General features: G+C 46.3%; 1 protein-coding gene across 1 annotated transcript in view; it reads right to left on the bottom strand.

Moving 5' to 3' along the window:
- Positions 1 to 20,257, bottom strand: part of ADAP1 (ArfGAP with dual PH domains 1) — a 143,126-nt gene that overhangs the window by 95,818 nt on the left and 27,051 nt on the right. Inside the window, exons 2-3 of the mRNA XM_038762678.1 lie at positions 19,330 to 19,460; positions 13,295 to 13,386 (exon numbers count right to left, since the gene is read on the bottom strand). Coding sequence (XP_038618606.1) covers positions 13,295 to 13,386; positions 19,330 to 19,460 — 223 coding nt within the window. The remainder of the gene's footprint in view (positions 1 to 13,294; positions 13,387 to 19,329; positions 19,461 to 20,257) is intronic.

Genomic DNA, 20,257 nt, shown 5'->3' with positions numbered 1-20,257 from the left:
CCATCCTAATCCTTCTCAACCGCTCAGCTGCCTTTGACACTGTGGACCACTCCCTTCTCCTGGAAACATTATCAAACCTTGGCTTCAGTGACACTGTCCTCTCCTGGTTCTCCTATCTTTCTGACTGCTGCTTCGTAATCTGTTTTGCAGGCTCCTTCTCTTTCTCCCATCCCCTAATGGTAGGAATCCCCCCTGGAATCACTTCTGGGTCCCCTTTTATTCTCCATTTATACCCACTTGCTCGGAGAACTCATTCACTCTCCCGGCTTCAACTACCATCTATACAAGAATGCTTCCCAAATCTACCTCTCCAGCCTGGACTTCTCTCCTATTCTGCAATCTCACATTTTCTCCTATCTTCTCTTCTGGAATATCCTGCCAACACCTCAAACTTAAACTCATCTCCCCACCCCAACACTGTCCTCCTCATCACTGTAGACAACACCACTATCCTCCATTCACAAGCCCGTAACCCTGGCATTATCCTTGACTCATCTCTTTCATTCAACCCGCATATTCAGTCTGTCACCAAATCCTCTGGGTTCTACCTTCAAAACATTAACAAAATCCGTCTTTTCCCCTCCCTCCTAACTGCTATTACACTGATACAAGCACTTATATCCCACCTTGAATACTACTACATCAGCCTCTTCACTGACCTCCCTGCCTCCCATCTCTCCCCTACTCATTTGTACTTCACTGCTGCCGATATTCAGTCCATATTTCCCCACTCCTGAAGAACCAACAGTAAATATCCGTCCACCTCCGTATCAAGCATAAGTCTTTAAGACCTTTGACTTTAAAGTACTCAATTGGTTCTCCTCCTAACTCACCTTGCTGATTTCCTACTACTGCCCAACCTAAACACTTCGCTCCTCCAACCCAATCTACTACTGAACCTCAAACTCATCTATCTCACCATCAATCTCCTGCCCACATCCTGACACTGACCTGGAATTCCCACCCCCTCCATAGATGACAGACCACCACTCTCAGAGGTGTGGTCTTCAAAGCCTTATTAAAATGACATCCCCTCCAAGAGGCCTTCCCCAACTAAGCCCTCATTTCTCCTACTCCCTCTCACTTCTGCACTACCTATGCACATGGTTCTGTACCTTTTAAGCACTAGAATATTCACCTCACCCTCAGCCCCACAGCACTTATGTATACATCCATAATTTATTTTAATGTTTGGTCCCCCTCTAAGCTCCTGGTGGGCAGGGTAGGAGTCTACCAACTCTGTTGTATTGTACTCTCCCAAATGCTTAGTACAGTGTTCTCCACACAATAAGTGCTCAATAAATACCAGTGATTGACCTATGTGAACATGATGGAGGGGACTGCTGGACCGCCGCAAAATGACCACATCTTTGAAAGGTCCAAGTGAGGCAGGAAGTGTGGCTTCCAGAGGAAAGTGCCGTGTGGATGGGGGATGTGAGGCGTTAATGGTCCAAAATAGGGGGAGAAAATGTCAAGAAATGGAGGCAGAACAGGGATAGAGGGCAGAAAGAAACCAAGATAAAGCATGTCAGAGGCAGAAAAAGAGCCTCCAGAGGCAGGGGCCACCCCACATGCACACTTAAGCCCACACACTAAGCATTCAGCTGGATTACTTGTTCAGCTCCAAGCAGACCACAGCAGCAGCAAAGTGGGGAAGAGAGGCTGCCAGACCACCCCCTCCACCACTGTGACCCTCTCACACAATGAGAACTGCCTCACTGGGCTTTGCTCCCCTCTCTCTTGCTCCGCCCTCCCTTTCACCTGGAACTCCCTCCCCGTTCTTGTTCATTCATTCAATTGTATTGATTGAGTGCTTATTGTGTACAGAGCACTGTAATAATAATAATAATAATGACATTTATTAAGCGCTTACTAGGTGCAAAGCACTGTTCTAAGCGCTGGGGAGATTACAAGGTGATCAGGTTGTCCCACATGGGGTTCACGGCCTTAATCCCCATTTTACAGATGAGGGAACTGAGGCCTAGAGAAGTGAAGTGACTTGCCCGAAGTCACACAGCTGACAAGTGGCGGAACCGGGATTTGAACCCATGACCTCTGACTCCAAAGCCCATGCTCTTTCCACTGAGCCACGCTGCTTCTGTACTGTACTAAGCACCTGGGTGGCTACCGTATAACAATAAGTAGACACGTTCCTTGGCCATATCGATCATACTTACTAAAGTCACATCTCCCAGAGGAAGTCTTCCCTAACCAATCTCTCATTACCCCACCTTATTTCTGCCTCTATTGAGTCACTCACTTGAGTCCTCACCTGCTTAAGCCTTTAGGTACTTACCCTGCACTCTCCCAGCTCTCATGTACCTATCTGTGCATTCGATTGTTTCTCCTCCCTATAATTTACTTCAGTGTCTGTCTTCCTGGCTAGACTGTAAACCCCTTGAGGGCGAGAATTGTGTCTACTTACTCTACAGAACTCTCCCAAGTGCTCAGTCCAGTGCTCCATACACAGCAGGCAGGCGATTAATATTCTGGACTGAGTGGCTCAGGGTGGGTGTTGGGCTTTTGCGACTGGGTTGTTGTGGAGTCATCACAGGAGGATTGCTGGAGACAGTGGACATTTCCAGGAAAATGCCCAGACCTCCCTCCCCGGTGCATAACCCTCTTCCCCCCTGAATCTGTAGCACGGCCTCTGAGAGATGGTAAATTACCACATTCGCCAGCAAAACTGCCTGGGCTACTATTTAGACTTACAGAAGTCTGAGCTGGAAGAGACCTATAAATATTCATTATTAATGGACTAAGATGCTCGCATTTGCATTCCGCGCCAGAAGGTCAGCTGCAATCTGCACTGTAAAACCTTACTTGGCACAGACTGCAGGCGTCTGAACATTGTGAATTTTAAACCACTGCTAGGCTGCTCTACTCGTACAGGCTCAAGGCTTATGTATTTGCCCAACTGCTGAAATCTTTTTCTGGGTGCTCTTCGGAGGCTTGGGCTACAGTGCGATGATACAGGCCTAAGAGAATCCCTCTGAAGGTTTTCTTTCCCAGCTGTTCTCTCTGGATGACCAGTTTTGGATGCTTGCCATGAAATTAATAAGGTAGTCGATTTAAAGAAATGGGATCCAAACCAGTTACAGCTCACTGTTGGGCTGCTGGTTATATGGAAAGAGCTTTCTTAGCAACCGGAGAGAAATAGAGGCCTGTTTGCTAGCTAATATCAATCAATCAATCAATAGTATTTATTGAGCGCTTACTATGTGCAGAGCACTGTACTAAGCGCTTGGGAAGTACAAATTGGCAACACATAGAGACAGTCCCTACCCAACAGTGGGCTCACAGTCTAAAAGGGGGAGACAGAGAACAGAACCAAACATACCAACAAAATAAAATAAATAGGATAGAAATTTACAAGTAAAATAGAGTAATAAATATGTACAACCATAATAGCTCTTCCTCCCACCAGGTAACTGGGAAGTCTGTGATTCAAACAAGTCAGTGATGCTGCTTCTCTTTCAGTATGGTGGGGTCCCTCGTCTTGCATGGTCTGGGCTCGCTCTTTCTCTTCAGGTCTCAAAGAAAAATTGCTACCCTGGGCTCTTTCAGAGAAAGAAAAATGCAGAGCTCTCAATCACCTGGGTTACTACTGCAGGTTGTGGATAATTGATATCCACAGATATCCCCTAACCTTCATTTTAGCCAGTAATAGTAATAATAGTGGTACTTGTTTAGCACTTTCTTTGTGCCAAGCACTGTACTAAACTCTGGTTGGCCAGATTTACTCACAAATAGAGAACTTTGGGTTTGGATTTTAATCCTTCTCAGGTTCCTACTTACTCTCTGTCTGGGGTTGACACTGAAGAGAAGTGAAATGGCCAAAAGTCAGAAAACAGGAGGAAAGAAGAAGTGAAGCAAAGAACCCAGATGGCATAAAGATGGTGTGATGATGCCACCCTGAAAGTAATGGCATTGCGGTAAATGCTTTCTGGGGTCAGAGGCTGCCCTGGTTGCCGCTGGAGGGTGGCGGGGGGAGTGGAGAAGGGGTCGGGGAGTGAGAAGAAAATGGGGTTGGGACTTGCCAATGTCCTTCCTCTGACCTGGAACACCCTCCCTCTTCAAATCTACAATTACTCCCCCACAACTTCAAATTCCTATTGAAGGCACATCTCCAAGAGGCCTTCCCTAAGCCCCCTTTTCTTTTCCTCACTTCCTTTTGCATTGCCCTGACTTGCTCCCTTTATTAATGCCCCACAGCACTTATGTACATATCTGTAATTTATTTTTATTAATGCCAGTCTCCCCCCTAGACTGTAAGCTTGTTGTGAGCAAGGAATGTGTCTGTTTATTGTGATATTGTACTCTCCCAAGCATAGTACAGTGCTCTGCACATAGTAAGCGCGCAATACATACAATTGAATGAATGGAGGCTGCATGAGTAACCCTGAGGTAGCAGGGGGTTCAGGATTCTCATCACCACTGGGAGCACTGGCTTCTCGGCAGCACTACAGCAAAAAATAAATCTTTCAGGGATGAGAGAATGAGCGTGCAATGGGAGTTGTCCAAGGGGTTGCGGGAGGGCCTGTGCTACTCTGCAGACCCCTCCCCTCTCCCTGCCCACCCTCGGGCACCACTCAAAAAAAGGGCTACAGCAGAGGCAGCCGACGGACGGGCCTGTTGCTGCCCAGATTACCACCTTGGAGGGTGGACCAGACACCCGCTATTGCTTCCCCACTGCCTCCCATGGCAGCACCCAGCCAGCGTGCCTGGCCAGACTCCAGGGCACAGATGTCTCAGACCTTCACCTACGGGAGTAGCCAGTGGCCTGGGCTAATCACCTGGACAGAATCTCTGCCCAAGGGCTTCCCTTAGCGACCTGGGGCCCTGAACTCAAAACCAAGAGCTTTGCCCCTACCTAGCACAGGAAGCTGCTAAGAGCAGTTGGTTTCCGTCCAATCAACAGAGTGAGAAAAGGCAGTCACCAGTTGTTTCCTCAAGCTGAGCAAAATCGGTCAGTCAATCAATCAATCGTATTATTGAGCAAAGCCCAATATAAAAACTCACCGCAAAGAAGGAACCGGTCACCTGGTTTCCTTGAGAAAAAAAAAAAAAAAGGCCTTTGGGGCCAAAGGAGGAAACTTGGAGAGGAGAAGAGAAAGTAAAATGATCACCTAGCGGAAACAACACAGAACTGGGTGTCAGAAGACCTGGGTTCTAATCATGGCTCTGCCGCTTGACTGCTATGTGAGCCTAGGCAAGTCTCTTTGTGCCTCAGTTTCCTCCTCTAACAGTTGGGGATCAAATTCCTGTTTTCCCTTCTATTTAGGCTATGTGAGCCCCATGTGGGACAGGGACTGGGTCTGACTGGATTACCCAGGGCTAAGTACAGTAACTTGGCATATAGTAAGTGCTTAACAAATACCACAATTAGTATTATTAGGTTATTGTTTCAGTGAGCCCACTGTTGAGTAGGGACCGTCTCTATATGTTGCCAACTTGTACTTCCCAACTCTTAGTACAGTGCTCTGCACACAGTAAGCGTTCAATAAATACAATTGAATGAATGAATGAATGAACTGCCAGTCTCTCTCCACTTCAGGCTATACTGCTCGCTGATGCTCAGATCATAAGAGCCTCCAGTAGCCACCAATTTCCCTCTGCACCAGGCAGACTCCTGACCATTGGTTTCAAGATGCTCTCAGCTTTCTCTGCCTTACAGATCAACTCTCTTCACCTGCTACTCACCAGCTCACCCTCTAACTAAACCTTGCTCAACTTATGCAATTTCCCCTACTAGAAATGTCCTCCCACTTCAAATGTGTCATGCCACAGATCTCCCCATCTTTGAAGCCCTCTTCCTTCTTTCATTCAATTGCATTTATTGAGCCCTTACTGTGTGCAGAGCACTGTATTAAGCACTTAGGAGAGTACACTACAGCAATTAATAGACACAGTCCCTGCCCACAATGCACTCACAGCCTAGAGTTTTCAAGTCCCATCCCCTTCAAGGATAAATTCCTGAGCGTCAACAACGCAACAGCCACTCAGCACATCAATGAATCAAAGGGTGTTTATTGAACTCCGTGCGAAGAGCACTGTAGTTGGTGGTTGGGAGAGGACAATACCACAGAATTGGTAGATATCTTCCCTGCTCTCAAGGAGCTTACAGTCTAGAGCACATATGTACTACACTCAGCCCTTGATTTCCGCTACTTCATCCTAATACATTTGCTACTACTCACTATAGCCTTATTCTTCCTCTTGCTCCCACTATCAGTAAATACTTTAAACCTGCCTGTCATCCCCTTTACACTGTACGGCTCTAGAGGGCAGGGATGGTGTCTCTTGCTTCTGATGTTGTAGTAGGGCAGTCTTAAGGTTCAAAGTTGAGACTGCCGCAAGTGGGAGTTTCCGTGAGAATCTTTTGCAAAATTGTGAATGAAAATGCATGGCCCCTTGCCATTAGCATAAGGAGTGTTCAGACACCAACGGCTACTGGGGTGCAACCACAACCATTTAGTACAGTGCTCTGACTTCAGCAGACGCTCAATAAATATCACTGATGGTAGCACAGAATTGAAGTGAGGAATGGAAAATGATGATATTTAAAGTTTAGCTCTTGTGGTACATACGTTTCTTTTTAAAGACTGCGCCTTCTATTCACTGTCACTGTGCCCTCCCAGGTGCTTAGTGCAGTGCCATGCACAGAGTAGCACTCAATACATATGAGTAAGTACATATTTGTAATTTATTTATATTAATGTTTGCCTTCCTCTCTAAACTGTAAGCTCAGGGAATGTGTCTGTTTATTGTTATACTGTACTCTCCCAAGTGCTTAGTACAGTGCTCTGCATACAGTAAATGCTCAATACAATTGAATCAATGAATGAAAGTGTCCCTGTATTGGACTGTAAGATCACAAAGTAATAATACTAATAACTGCAGCATTTGATAAGTGCAACGTTTGCCAGGCACTGTTCTAAGCACTGGGGCAGATACAAGATAATCAAGTCAGCCACATGACTACATTGGGCTCATGATCTAAGGAGAAAGGAGAACAGGTATTGAGTCCTCATTTTACAGATGAGGGAACTGAGGCACAGAGAAGCTAAGGACTTGCCCAAGTCACACAGCAGGCTAAGCGCTGGAGCTGGGATTAGAATCTAGGTCCTCTGACTCAAAGGCCTGTGCTCTTTCAAGTATACCAGGCTGCTTCTCAGGGTAAGGACTGACTGGTTATCTCAGTAGTCCCCATAATATTTTAAGAGAATCCTAGGGGTGGAAGGAAGTCAGGTCCATTAGGTCCAGTTTCTTCCTCCAAGCAGATGAAATACTAACCGTAACAGGACAAACAGATGTCTGTTCTTCCTAAAGGATCCCCAGCGCTGGAAACGTCCCAGCTTCCCTTGCTAGCCAAGACCAATTTTTCACCATCCTGATAGTAGAAATCTTCTAGCCAACAAAGTCTCTCATAGCAATCAATCAGTAAATAACATTTACTGAGCATTTACCGCGTGCAGTAAACTCCCCCATTCCCTGCCCACAACAAATTTACAGTCTGGAAAAGAGAGGCAGTGTTGTCTAGTGGATACAGCACCGGCCTGGGAGTCAGAAGGACCTGGGTTCTAATCCTGACTCCATCGCTTTTCAGCTGTGTGACCCTGGGCAAGTCACTTCTCTTCTCTGGGCCTCAGTGACCTCATCTGCAAAAATGGGGATTAAGACTGTGAGCCCCATGTGGGACAGGGACTGTGTCCAACCCAATTTGCTTGTATCTATCCTAGTGCTTAGTACAGTGCCCAGAACATAGTACGTGCTTAACAAATACCACAGTTATTACTGTTATTATCAGAGGGGGAGGTGGCATGGCTGGATAATTGCTCTATTCGACCATGATTAGGGCTTGGAAAACCAGCAAGACTTAGTGGAAACAGCACAGAACTAGAAGTCAGATTCTAGACTCTAACTCCGGCTCCACCACTTACCTGATATGTGACTTTGGACAAGTAACCTAGCTTTTCTGTGTCTCAATTTCCTCATCTGTAAAATGGGGGTTAAATACCTGTTCTCCCTCCAATTTAGTCTGTGAGATCCAAGTGTGACAAGGACTGTGTCCAAACTGATTATCTTATACCTACCCCAGAGCCTAGAGGTAGGCTCCTTGGCTCATGGAGAGTTCTCAAATACCACAATTCTTAAAATGAACTATAGGGTGGAGGGGATCTGATTCAGAAACCCAATCCACCCTCCTGGTGAGCTGATCTTTTTTGGGTGGAGTTGTTTTCCAATGCAATCACCCTCCAGGGATGACACGGGGAGAAACCGCTCAGAAAGCAAAAACGGAACTCCTGAACTAAGAGTTACTTTCAAGCTCTAGTTGCTGATCACAGCACACAGACTCAGGATTGTTGACTGTTAGGTGGGACCAAAGCCAGCCCTTCACTTTGCTTAGAACATTTCCAAACCAGAGCTGCACAGGCTGGCTACAAATATAAAATGCATTGTTTTCTGGATGCACTGGAAGGAGCCTTCTTGGTTTGTTTTTCTACTTTAGGAAAGTGGAAAGGGCCGCCCTAGAAGTCTCTTGATGGAGGGTGGCAGGAGACAAAACGGCAGTCCTCTGAGTACCTGCTGGGGACACAGGAGTGGGAGTGGAAATCTTGTGGTTGCCCACTCCTCAAGTCTAGGGATTGTGCCTTTTCCTCTTACCCCTCACAGTGCCAGCTTTCTATAAATTGTGCTGACTGTAAAAAACAAGTCCTAGGTCACCAAGAAGCAGGCACTGTACTGTACTTCCTTAACCATCCTTGGAAATCAGAAGGGTTTTTTTAGCAAACAGAGGGCTCCCCTTTTTAAAAACCAATCACAGAGGCTGAAAATTCGAGCATCCCAAAGTTTTCAAAGGGAAAACGAAGGCATACAGCAGCCATGAAAATAAGCACTGGCCCAAGTGCCCAGGGGTGGAAAAAAAAAAAATCAAGGAGGAGCTAATGAGGCATAGGCAGCGGGTCTGATGAGAAAGTGTATCTGTTCGAAGTCTTCTTTCTCTTCCCTTTTTTGGTGGGTTTTCATGTGACTCAGTGGTTGAGGTGGGAAGGCTGAGGTTGTGCTCCAGGCAGAGTGTGATCCTGCCAGGCTAATTATTCGAGGAGCAGTGGAAGGGGCTGGGGATGGCGAGGACAGGAAGGGGAGGGCACTGGGAAATTTGGGTGGGGTCAAGGCAAATTATGAGTTCAATGGAACATAGGCTGCCTGAAGATTCTCAAAGACAATATTAGAAGAAAGCGTGCGAGGTAACACTAGAGCTCAAAATAAACATTCTCCCACACTCACATAGAATGATTCGCATGGAGACCCTCAGGCAAATCAGAGAGTTGTGAAATTTATTCCGTCCCCCTTACTCAGCATAGTCTCGTGGAAAGAGCACGTGCCTGGGAGTTGGACAATCTGGGCTCTAATCCCAGATCCACTACTTACCTGTTTGGTGGGCAAGTCGCTTAACATCTCATGCCTCAGTTTCCTCAACTGTAAAATGAGGATTTAATACCCATTCTCCCTCCTACTTAGACTGTCAGCTCCATGTGGAACAGGGACTATGACCAACGTGATAACATATCTATCCCAGCACCTAGAGCAGTGCTTGATATAGTAAGTTCATATTAATATTAATAATAATAATAATTGTGGTATTTGTTAAGCACTTACTGTGTGCCAAGCACGCTACTAAACTCTGGGGTGAGGACATGCAAATCGGGTTGTCACAGTTCCTGTCCCACATGGGGCTCAGTCTCAATCCCCATTTTACAGATGAGGAAAATGAGGCCCAGAGAAGTGAAGTGACTTGCCCAAGGTCACACAGCAGACAGGTGGTGGAGCCGGAATTAGAACCCATGACCTTCCAACTCCCAGGCCTGTGCTCTATCCATTACGCCATGCTGCTTCTCTTTTCTCAAGAAATATCATTTTTTTGAAAAAAAATCAGAAGAGCCAGCATCTTCCTGAATGTTTTATGTTCTGTGGCTCTTGAAAAACTGTCTTCAACCAAAAGGTTTCTCTCAACTTGACAAACATCTGCAGAAAGTCAACATGGCTTTAGCACTACGCCAAAGGGTCTGTGATCCATCACTCCCTCCCACTACACCCTACAAATTTAGGACACATTCTCCTTACCCCAAATGTTCCAGGTTCTGGTTTGAGTGTGGGGTGCTAGGGCTTTGAGGGACTGTGGTCCCCAGGAATGGGGTTTCTTGGGGGAACCTGTAAAACCTGGCAAATATCCTTAGATCATAAACCCCTACCATGCAGGAATCAACTTCCCAATCTGCTACTGTGGTACTTAGCGAAAAATAGGTCTGCAAATAATAATAATAATAATAATAATTGTGGTATTTGTTAAGCACTATGTGCCAGGCCCTGTACTAAATGCTACGGTAGATACAAGAAAATCAGGTTGGACACAGACCCTGTCCCACACTGGACTCTCAGTCTTAATCCCCATTTTACAGATGAGGTAACTGAAGCCCAGAGAAGAGAAGCGATTTACCCAAGGTCACACAGCAGGCAAGTGGCAGAGGCGGGATTAGAGCCCAGGTTCTTCTGATTCCCAGGCCCAGGCTCTATCCACTATGCATATTGCTTCTCACTGACTGATGGGCCTACAGAACCCAAATTTGCAATTGTCTTTGTAACTGCCATTGTCATTGTGTACATGCAAATGAATCTTGGGGTGGCTGGATCCATGCCAGGGCTTTACAGGTCTCCCAAGAAACCCCATTCCTGGCTGCCTATGCCTGTCAGCCCTTTTCTCAGAGAGGAAGCAGTCATGAAAATGAAAATCGGACTTAAAACAATATAGGTATGGCTGGAGGCGGGCTGTGGGGAGGGGGGGAAGAGGAAGTGGTTTGCCCTCAAGCTCAGGTCAGTAACCTTGAGGAAAAGTAGCACAGAGAAAGTAGCCTCAGATAGTGGGCTGCAAGTTGCTACTGTTCCACCAGACCCCATTATTTCAGAAAGAGCTCTAAACCGCAAGCTTGTTGTGGGCAGGGAATACTGACTCTGTTGTATTGTACCTAATGACTCTGTTGTATTGTACTGTACTCTCCCAAGTGCTTAGTACAGTGCTCTGCACACAGTAAGCACTCAATAATTACAGCTGATTGATTGACTGATTCTACCGTCAACTGGACCTCTACAGCTCTTTTCCCCAATTACCTGCTTAACCATTTGCTATCACGGGGACAGTCAGGGCTTTGCCCTTAATAGAGGTAAAATAAATCACGTTGCTAGGAGGAGGAAGAGGAGGGTGGAGGATGATGAAGACGATGATGACAAGCGCTTAGTACAGTGCTCTGCACACGGTAAGCACTCAATAAATATGATAATGAATGACAACCCTCCAATTTAGCCAGGACAGTTGAGGATTTTTGTCGTCTGTCCTTATATCATTGCGGTTAAACAAGTCAGCCTACCTCATTATGCTCTTGCTCCTTTTAAACCCTTCAACTTCCGCCCCTGAGCTAGAACATGCTCAGAACATGGCTCATTTTGGGTCCTATGGCCTTTTGAGATTTTTAGTACACCCAGTGCCTGACTCAGTGGGGTCACGGTTCCTGGAAAATCTAGTTGTAACATGAATGGTGGCATCATGGGGTTGGTTTCCCCACTGCCTTATAGCTTTATAATAAGCATCCGTTCCAAAATCTCTGCGAGAACAATGTGGAAGTCCTTTATGTGCCAGATATGGTAACGTTCAACCTCACTAAACTACTGATGAATCTTTGTTCAAGCAATTCAAAGCAGAACGTCACCACACTGACTAAATGAGTTGTGATATGATTGTGCCGTTCTGCGGGAGGCTGAAGAAGTGGAAGCTTCTTCTGACTGCGCTAATGGTTTTCCAACTTTAGGGAACAATTTGTCCAATTTCAGTTGAACCACAGACTTCTCTCTTGCATAAAGCATTTGAAGCAGACTCCTTCTGAACATCTCTGGGCACCTTTCAACTCCCCTCTCCCTCAGGATTTTCTTCTTCAATCAGTCATTTTTGTAAGTTTATCTGCTTTCTTGAAAACTGAGGCAAGATTCCTTCATCCCAGAATTTTAGCTGGTAGTGGAGAGATCATAACTAATACTTCAATTGTTTCGGCAGTTTGCAATGATGCCCCTGGATTACTGACATTCAACGAGTTCTTCACGCAACTCACACCAGAATGTGCTGCAATTAACTCATCGATAGCTACATCAACCACGTCCAAACTAAGTTTCCCCATCGCCTCCTCCTCCCTTCCCCTGCCACCCCAGCAGTTCAACGATTTTCTCGACATTGCCAACCTGACAGAAACTGGGGGGTAGGCAGAGCCTCCTCCAAGATTGATTCATTGTAGATTGCTTAACCTCAGCACAGGTGGGTAGGGATTTCCTTACCAGTAAAACTCAGCCTGAATAGCAGGGGCCTGAGGCTCTGGCCCAAGGTAAGGCTTCAAACAATGTAGGCTGTGTCCCTAGTCGAGGTTGTAATTCGAAGAAGGAATAGAACAATACTGACTGGGACCTGAGGTTCTATGTATCTTGCAGCTGTTGTAACCTGGGGTGTGTCTGCACAGATACTCCAAAATGCTAGGGGCCTTCAGCCTCATGCTTTCCCATCTCTCTCTTCCCTTGAGGTCACGGAGAAAGGAAGGCAGTGTGTGCAAGCTAGAGACGCTGCCTTGGTTTTACACAAAAAACAACATGGATATTTCAGGTGCAGTTGGGGTGGAGACTGAGGGAAAAGAGGGTGTGGGGGAGAGAAGAAGGTGAAGGGGTGGGGAGGGAGGAGGGGAAAGGGCTGGGGGAATCGGGTTGGAAACGGAAAAAAAAATGTGAGGAAAGGGAGATGAGGAAAGGAACACGAGACTCCATAAAAGGACCTTCAGTGCGGTTCCAGAGATATATCAGGGACACAATGGATAGCTGTTATTTGTTCACGCATTTCCACCCCACACAAGAGGGTTGTACTGACCACAGAAAAAAACTGGGGGAAGGAGGAGTGGAAGAAAACAACACTGTGGTTAAAAATTGACAGTTTTATAGCCTTAATAACTCGGTGATTCTAGGGAATTAAGGTAGTATAGATTTTTCTTTGTAGCGGCCAATTGCAGTTATTAAATAAAATGCCATGCACGGTTTAGTCCTCTTATATAAATCTAAAGAACCTGAGGTTCAAAGAGTCCCTTCTAATTGAATCTTCACAGTGGGCTTACATTTTAAAAATCCCAAAGAACTCCAACAACACAATTACAAGACAACTTGCAAAAAGCAGATAAATGCTGTTTCCCAGAGGAATTCCATTACTTACTGACAGTCGGAAAACGTTGGCTTGTAATAAAACGATGGCACTTTAGATTCATACATTGCTTTTGCTGCACTGTTTCCAGTGCACGCCATAAACTGTAAGAGAGGAAAAGCAGTACACACATGAGCAATCGTTTTCTTCTCTTCCGCTGCTCATCATTTAACAGAAACAACGACACAACGGTCTCAATTGCAAAGGTACTTCAGGACACCTGTTACTTGACCAAGAGATTTTATTTGTTTTTTACCTAAACAGATGATCTCCCCCTTCTAGACTGTGAGCCCGTTGTTGGGTAGGGACTGTCTCTATATATTTATTTATTTTACTTGTACCTATCTATTCTATTTATTTTATTTTGTTAGTATGTTTGGTTTTGTTCTCCGTCTCCCCCTTTTAGACTGTGAGCCCACTGTTGGGTAGGGACTGTCTCTATATGTTGCCAACTTGTACTTCCCAAGCGCTTAGTACAGTGCTCTGCACACAGTAAGCACTCAATAAATATGATTGATTGATTGATATTTCCAACTTGTACTTCCCACGCGCTATTGAATGAATAATGAATGGGGCTAAAGCTATAGAGTTATGATGGGTGGGGATGAAATTAATGTGAGCTGTATAGAAGGATACAAAACCTATAGCAGCTTCTACATGTGTCTGCTACCCTTTGGTGCAAAGACCTGTGAGCATCTTGGGCGCCCATGCACATGTATATATCTGTAATTGATTTATATATTATATAACTAAAATATAATATGATATAATATATATCCATCTCCCCCCTAGACCGTATGCTCACTGTGGGCAGGGAATGCATCTGTTGCACTGTTATACTGTACGCTCCCAAGCGCTTAGTACAGTGCTCTACACATAGTAGGAGCTCAATAAATACAATTGACTGACTGACCACCTGGAGCAGGCCACATGTGGGTCCCCCAACTGACCAGGGACACTAGTCCGTAATTTCTTGAGGGTGGGGATCATGTCTACCAACTTTGTTGTATTATAGAGAAGCAGTGTGGCTCAGTGGAAAGAGCATGGGCTTGGGTTCTAATCCCGACCCCACCACTTGTCAGCTGTGTGACTTTGGGCAAGTCACTTAACTTCTCTGTGCCTCAGCTACCTCATCTGTAAAATGGGGATTAAGACTGTGAGTCCCATGAGGGGCAACCTGATCACCTTGTAACCCCCCCCACAGTGCTTAGAACAGTACTTTGCACATAGAAAGCACTCAAAAAATACCATCATTATTATTATTCACCCAAGTGCTTAGTACAGTGCTCTGCTCTGCACACAGGAAGCATTCAATCAATACCACCAATAAATAGCAACAGCTTATAGTGGCTGAGCCCAAGTGGGGTTCTGCTGGGCATCAGCCCCCCATTGTTCTACTCTGATGATGCTGAGACCATTAGGGGATGAAGGGAAAACACCTGACTTCTTCCTACAGGTTTCCCCTCTGCCCACAGGGAACACTAACGAGGCAATGCAGCCGGGCCTGGTTATTTGAACAAGTTGCTGGATTGAGAAGCAGCATAGCCTAGTGAAAAGAGCACAGGCCTGGGAATCAGAGGACCTGGGTTCTAATCCTGCCTCTGCCACAAACCTGCTCTGTGGGCAAGTCACAACTTCTCTGTGCCTCGGTTCCCTCATCTGCAAAATGGGGATTCAATACCTGTTCTCTCTCCTACTTAGACTGTAAGCCCTATGTGGGACCTGATGATCTTGTATCTACCCCTGAGCTTAGTACAGCACTTGGAACAGAGTAAGCGCTTAACACATACCACAATTATCATTCTTATTATTGAACCTTCCTCTCTCTCCATAAGCCCGGCCTGGCCTACCTAATAATAGTTGTGGCATTTGTGAAATGCTTACTATGTACCAGGTACTGTACTGGGCACTGGGGAAGACACAAGATAAACAGATCCCATGTAGGATTCACAGTCTAAGTAGGAGGGAAAACAGGTATTGAATCCCCATTTTGCCAATGAGGGAACTGAGACTCAGAGAAGTTAAGTGACTTGCTCAAAGACACACAAAAGGTATGTGGTGGAGCTGGGATTAACTCAGCCACATGTCTGCTGTGTGACCTTGGGCAGGTTGCTTCACTTCCCTGTGCCTCAGTTGCTTCATCTGTAAAATGGGGATCGAGACTGTGAGCCCGATGTGGGACAGGGACTGTGTCCAACCCAGTTTGTGTGTATCCATCCCAATGCTTAGTACAGTGCCAGACACAGAATAAGTGCTTACCATATACCACTATTATTATTATTATTGTTAGAACCCAGGCCTTCTGACTCCCATGCCTGTGCTCTTTCCACTAAGTCACACTGCAGCTTTCTACTAAATAGCAGAACAAGGAGTTGCAATGGGGTTGTCCTGCCCAGAGGAGAAGCCAGCTTCAAAGGGAAGCACCATGTTAATCAACAGGCAGAAACGTGGCAAAAAGCACTGCTTTAAAGGTGCTAGGCTAAGGGAAATCCACCTTCCACAGATCAACATCAGCCCAGAAAGCGACACATGAGCGGACAGATCAGGCTGCCTCTCTCATTCACTAGCCTTCCCCGCTTTCATATCTTTCAGTCCTGCCCTGTGGTAGGAAAACGGGATTGCTGGAATTCCTCCTTGCCAGAGACAGGAGGCCTCATTGTAACTGGATGGGAATGGAAATGAAATTCTTTCCTCTCATAAAGTCAGATGTTGATCACAAAGCCAACAGTATGGGGAACTGACGCAGAAGAGAGGCACGGCCCCTTTCTCTGGCTGCAGTCCCTCGGGGCCAGACGTGACTGGGTCTCAGCCACAGGGTTCTGAGGAGTGTGAAACATGTGTCCAAGCATAAACCTTGGCCCGGGCCGGAACCCGGGGAATCAAAAACAAAGGAAACACGGTTGCTGGGGCTGACTCCATAAGGCAGATGGGGAAAAACAAGGGACAGGAAGGCTCCTGGCCCAAGGCATTGCTCCATTCTCACCTCTCTGGACCACCAAATAATAATCAATCAATATTATTTATTGAGCACTTACCCTGTGCAGAGCACTGTCCTAAGTGATTGGGAGAGTAATAATGACGGTATCTGTTAAGCGCTTACTATTTACCAAGCACTGTTCTAGGCACTGGGGTAGATACAAGGTAATTAGGTTGTTTCACATGGGGGTCACAGTCTAAATCCCCATTTTACAGATGAGGTAACTGAGGCACAGAGAAGTGAAGTGACTTGCCCAAAGTCACACAGCTGATAAATGGCGGGGCCAGGATTAGAACCCACAACCTCTGACTCCCAAGCTCAGGCTCTTTCTACTAAGCCACGCTGAGAGCTGATAAACACAATCCCTGCCCACAGTTTATGGTCTACAGAAAGTGCCCATTCAGGAGCATGTGGAGGAGAAATAATAAGAAGAAGAAGAATAACTGTGGTATTTGTTAAGTGCTTACTATGTGCCAGACACTGTACTAAGCACTGGGGTAGATAGAAGATAATTGGATTGGACACAGATCCTGTCCCACATGGGGCTCACACCCTTAATCCCCATTTTCTAGATGAGGAAACTGAGGTCTAGAAAAGTTAAGTGATTTGCCCAATTCCACACAGCAGACACATGGCAGAGCAGGATTAGAACCCAGGTCCTTCTGACTCCCAGGCTTCGCCATGCTTAGGATCCCTTAGCAATTGAAACTATCTCTCCAGGCACCAGCTGGATACTTTCCTCTTGCCACAGTAGCTAGTTGGGGACAGACAAGTTTTCTACAGCTCTTTACAAGCTTCCCATTCAATTTTCCTCACTTTTGGTGCACCGTGAATTATAAAAGCAGCGGAAAAGGGGGATGGGGAGAGGAAGAGCTGGAAAGAGCCTAAAGGCTTGGGATTCCTGGACTCAAGGCCACAGGCTTGAGCATGCATACTGCAGGCTCCCTAAGGTTTCCATGCATATTCTCTTGTCTTGAACCCCAAAATCTTGCATTGGAATCACAGTTAATAATAATTATGGTATTTGTTAAGTGCTTGCTATGTGCCAGGCACTGTACTAAGCGCTGAAATTGGGTTGGACACAGTTCCTGTCCCATATCGGGCTCACGGTCTTAATCCCCATTTTACAGATGAGGTAACAGGCACAGAGAAGTGAAGTGATTTGCCTAAGGTCACATACCAGACTAGGGGTAGAGCAGGCATTAGAACCCATGACCTACCAACTTCCAGGCCTGTGGTCTATCCACAAGCGCATGATGTTCCAAGGTAGGGAGCCCGTCCACCAGCAAGAAGGATTTACCAAAGGCCTACTGCGTGAAGAACACGGTACAAAGTGGAAATAAATGATATGGTCCCTAGCCTTTAGGAGTTTATAATCTAATCCATAGTCATTTGTGGTTTATTACCTCTCCTCCCCTAGAGACTGTGGATTGGCTCCCTGCTACAGAGAATGAGCCCCTCAAAAGTCCTACAGAGGAGTTCCCTCCCCCAGTGCTAGTTCCAACACCCCCCCAAAAAAATCAATCAATCAGTGGTATTTATTGAAAGTGATCCATTGCTCGCCTTCAACAACTCTGTCATGGCTGTATTTCTCTTTACATTTTGTGTTAATTAGCTATTGATCAGTCTCTTCTCTCAGATTAGATAGCTTCTCTGGGCAGGGATTTTTTTTTTATCTTTTCTAACAACTCTCTCACTCCCCACAGATAATGCTGTGCAGGCAATAGATGCTCAATAAAGACCTGCTTGATTGGCCAGAGTGAGTCCTTTGATGGCTGGAACTCCTGGTTGACTTTTCAAATAATGATAATTTTCCAACTGTCTCTGGGTTACGTCAGTCTTTGTAGATGCTGTTTTTCATTATCCCTACCTCACATGAAAAACCCTCTTTTAGTATAGGAGTGGGTAAAATGCCAGCCTTCATTTCCTCTTTCTTTAACCAGAACACAGGGCTTGATATCACTGATATCAGAGAGCGGGTGGCCACATAAAAGAGAGCTGAAATGGCGAGGAGAGATAATGAAATGCTCAATCTTGTGGGACAGGTCTCCCTCCCTGATTTAGCCCAGGGAAACAATGCCTGCAGTGGCCTGCAATTTGGTGGTGGTGGGGGGGCTTTTTCACCCTTGTTACTCCTTTCAGAGGGAGTTCCAGTCTTGAACTGAGGGAAAGGAGCTGGCCTGAAGAGGTTAAGCTCTAAACACTAAAGCTCAGGCACAGAGAGACGTCAGCAGGACCTGAGGCTTGGGCCTCGCTGAATGTATGATTCCAGCAACCCAACTTCTGTGGATCCTCTGTTGGGGGTGGGGTCCCTGGAAGGGTTCCTGTAGGCTGGTGCGATTATAACTGTCTGCCTGCCTGGGATGGGTAAGGAAAATATAGCTGCCACTCCTCTCCCACCCCGTCATCAGTACTGTGGCCTCTGGTGGCATTTGAGCTTTCCAGACTTCCCTACTCTGGGCCTGTGACATTTGTACCCGATGTTACACTGTGTAAAGGACATCATATGGGCGCACATGCCAAGAGTGGCAGAGCATGCCTCCGAGTGCTTCCCCATCACTCCAAAATCATCACGTTCCCCTCCCAGATCCTGGGGAAATATGATACCTCTGTGAGCCCCAAGACTAGGTGGTGGGGGGGACAGCTATAAAGGTACCTGGTGCCCATTCAGTGGGCTATCATTGACTCGTATCTACTCCAGTATGTAGAACAGTGCTTGGCACATAGTAAGTGCTAAACAAGTACCATTATTATCATCACTATTATTATTGTTATTGTCCCTCTGGGCCTCGTGCAAGGTTGACGGAGTAAGCTCATTGTGGGCAGGGAATGTGTCTGTTTATTGTCATATTGTACTCTCCTAAATGCTTAGTACAGTGCTCTGCACACAATAAATGCGACTGAATGAAAGAATTCAGAACCAAATGGGGCAGGCCAGCTGGGAACCAGACAAATGTCCTCTCCCCCTCCAGATCCTTCAGGATCACCGAGACATGATGGGTAGTACACGGCAAGGCCACGAGGAGCCAGGGACTGGCCGAGGCTGAGGGCCCAGGCCCCAACACCGTACCTCCACTTGCACGTCATCCCAAGCGTCCAGGCGGACGGACTTGACCTTGCTGACTTGAGGGATGTTACGGTGGATGCCCGAACAGTTCAAACAGATGAACAGCCCCAGGGTGTGGGAGGCCCAGTCGGGATCTGAAAGAGAAACAACCCCCCCAAAAAATAAGGTATTACCTGATGCCTTAAGCCATCCCATCCCACCTCAGGGCTCCAGACTTCAGTCCCTTCCTCAGGCCCCTTCTGCCTCTCTGAATTTATTCCTAGACTAAAGGGCTCTAAGCCCCACTAAAAATAGGCTAACAGACCCTCTCCTGAAGTTTCCCTCAGTGACAGGAGCAGAAATCCTGGTCCAAATGCTGCATCGAGCCAAGGCATCATTCATCCAGTGATTGTCCCTAAGGGTTACCAGAGCTCTGAGCCCTGGGACTGAGAATATTAGGCTGGCTAAGGAATCAATCAATCTGTCATATTTACTGAGTGGTTACTGTATACAGAGCACTGTCCTAAGCACTTGGGAGAGAACAACGTAACAAACCTGGTAGACACATTCCCTGCCCACAGCAAGCTTTACAGTCCAGATAGGGAGACTGGCATTAACATAAATAAATTATGGATCCATACATAAGTGTTGTGGGGTTGGGAGAGGGGATGAATAAAGGGAGTAACTCCAAGTGCCAGGGCAATGCAGAACGGAGTGGGAGAGTGGAACTGAAGGCTTAGTCAGGGAAGGCCTCTTAGAGGAGATATGCCTTTAATAAGGCTTTGAAGGTGGGGAGAGTGATTGTCCGTTGGATATGGAAAGGGAGGGCTTTCCAGGCCAGAGGAAGGATGTGGGTGACAGGTTAGCAGTGAGATAGACAAGATCAAAATACGGTAAGTAGGTTGGCATTAGAGAAGCAAAGTGTGCGGGCTGGGTTGTCGTAGGAGAGCAC

Source organism: Tachyglossus aculeatus, chromosome 21 (genome assembly GCF_015852505.1).
Source record: "Tachyglossus aculeatus isolate mTacAcu1 chromosome 21, mTacAcu1.pri, whole genome shotgun sequence".
Taxonomy (NCBI): Eukaryota; Metazoa; Chordata; class Mammalia; order Monotremata; family Tachyglossidae; genus Tachyglossus; species Tachyglossus aculeatus.
Note: the sequence above shows the minus strand (reverse complement) of the source record. Positions and strands in the feature narration are given on the sequence as shown.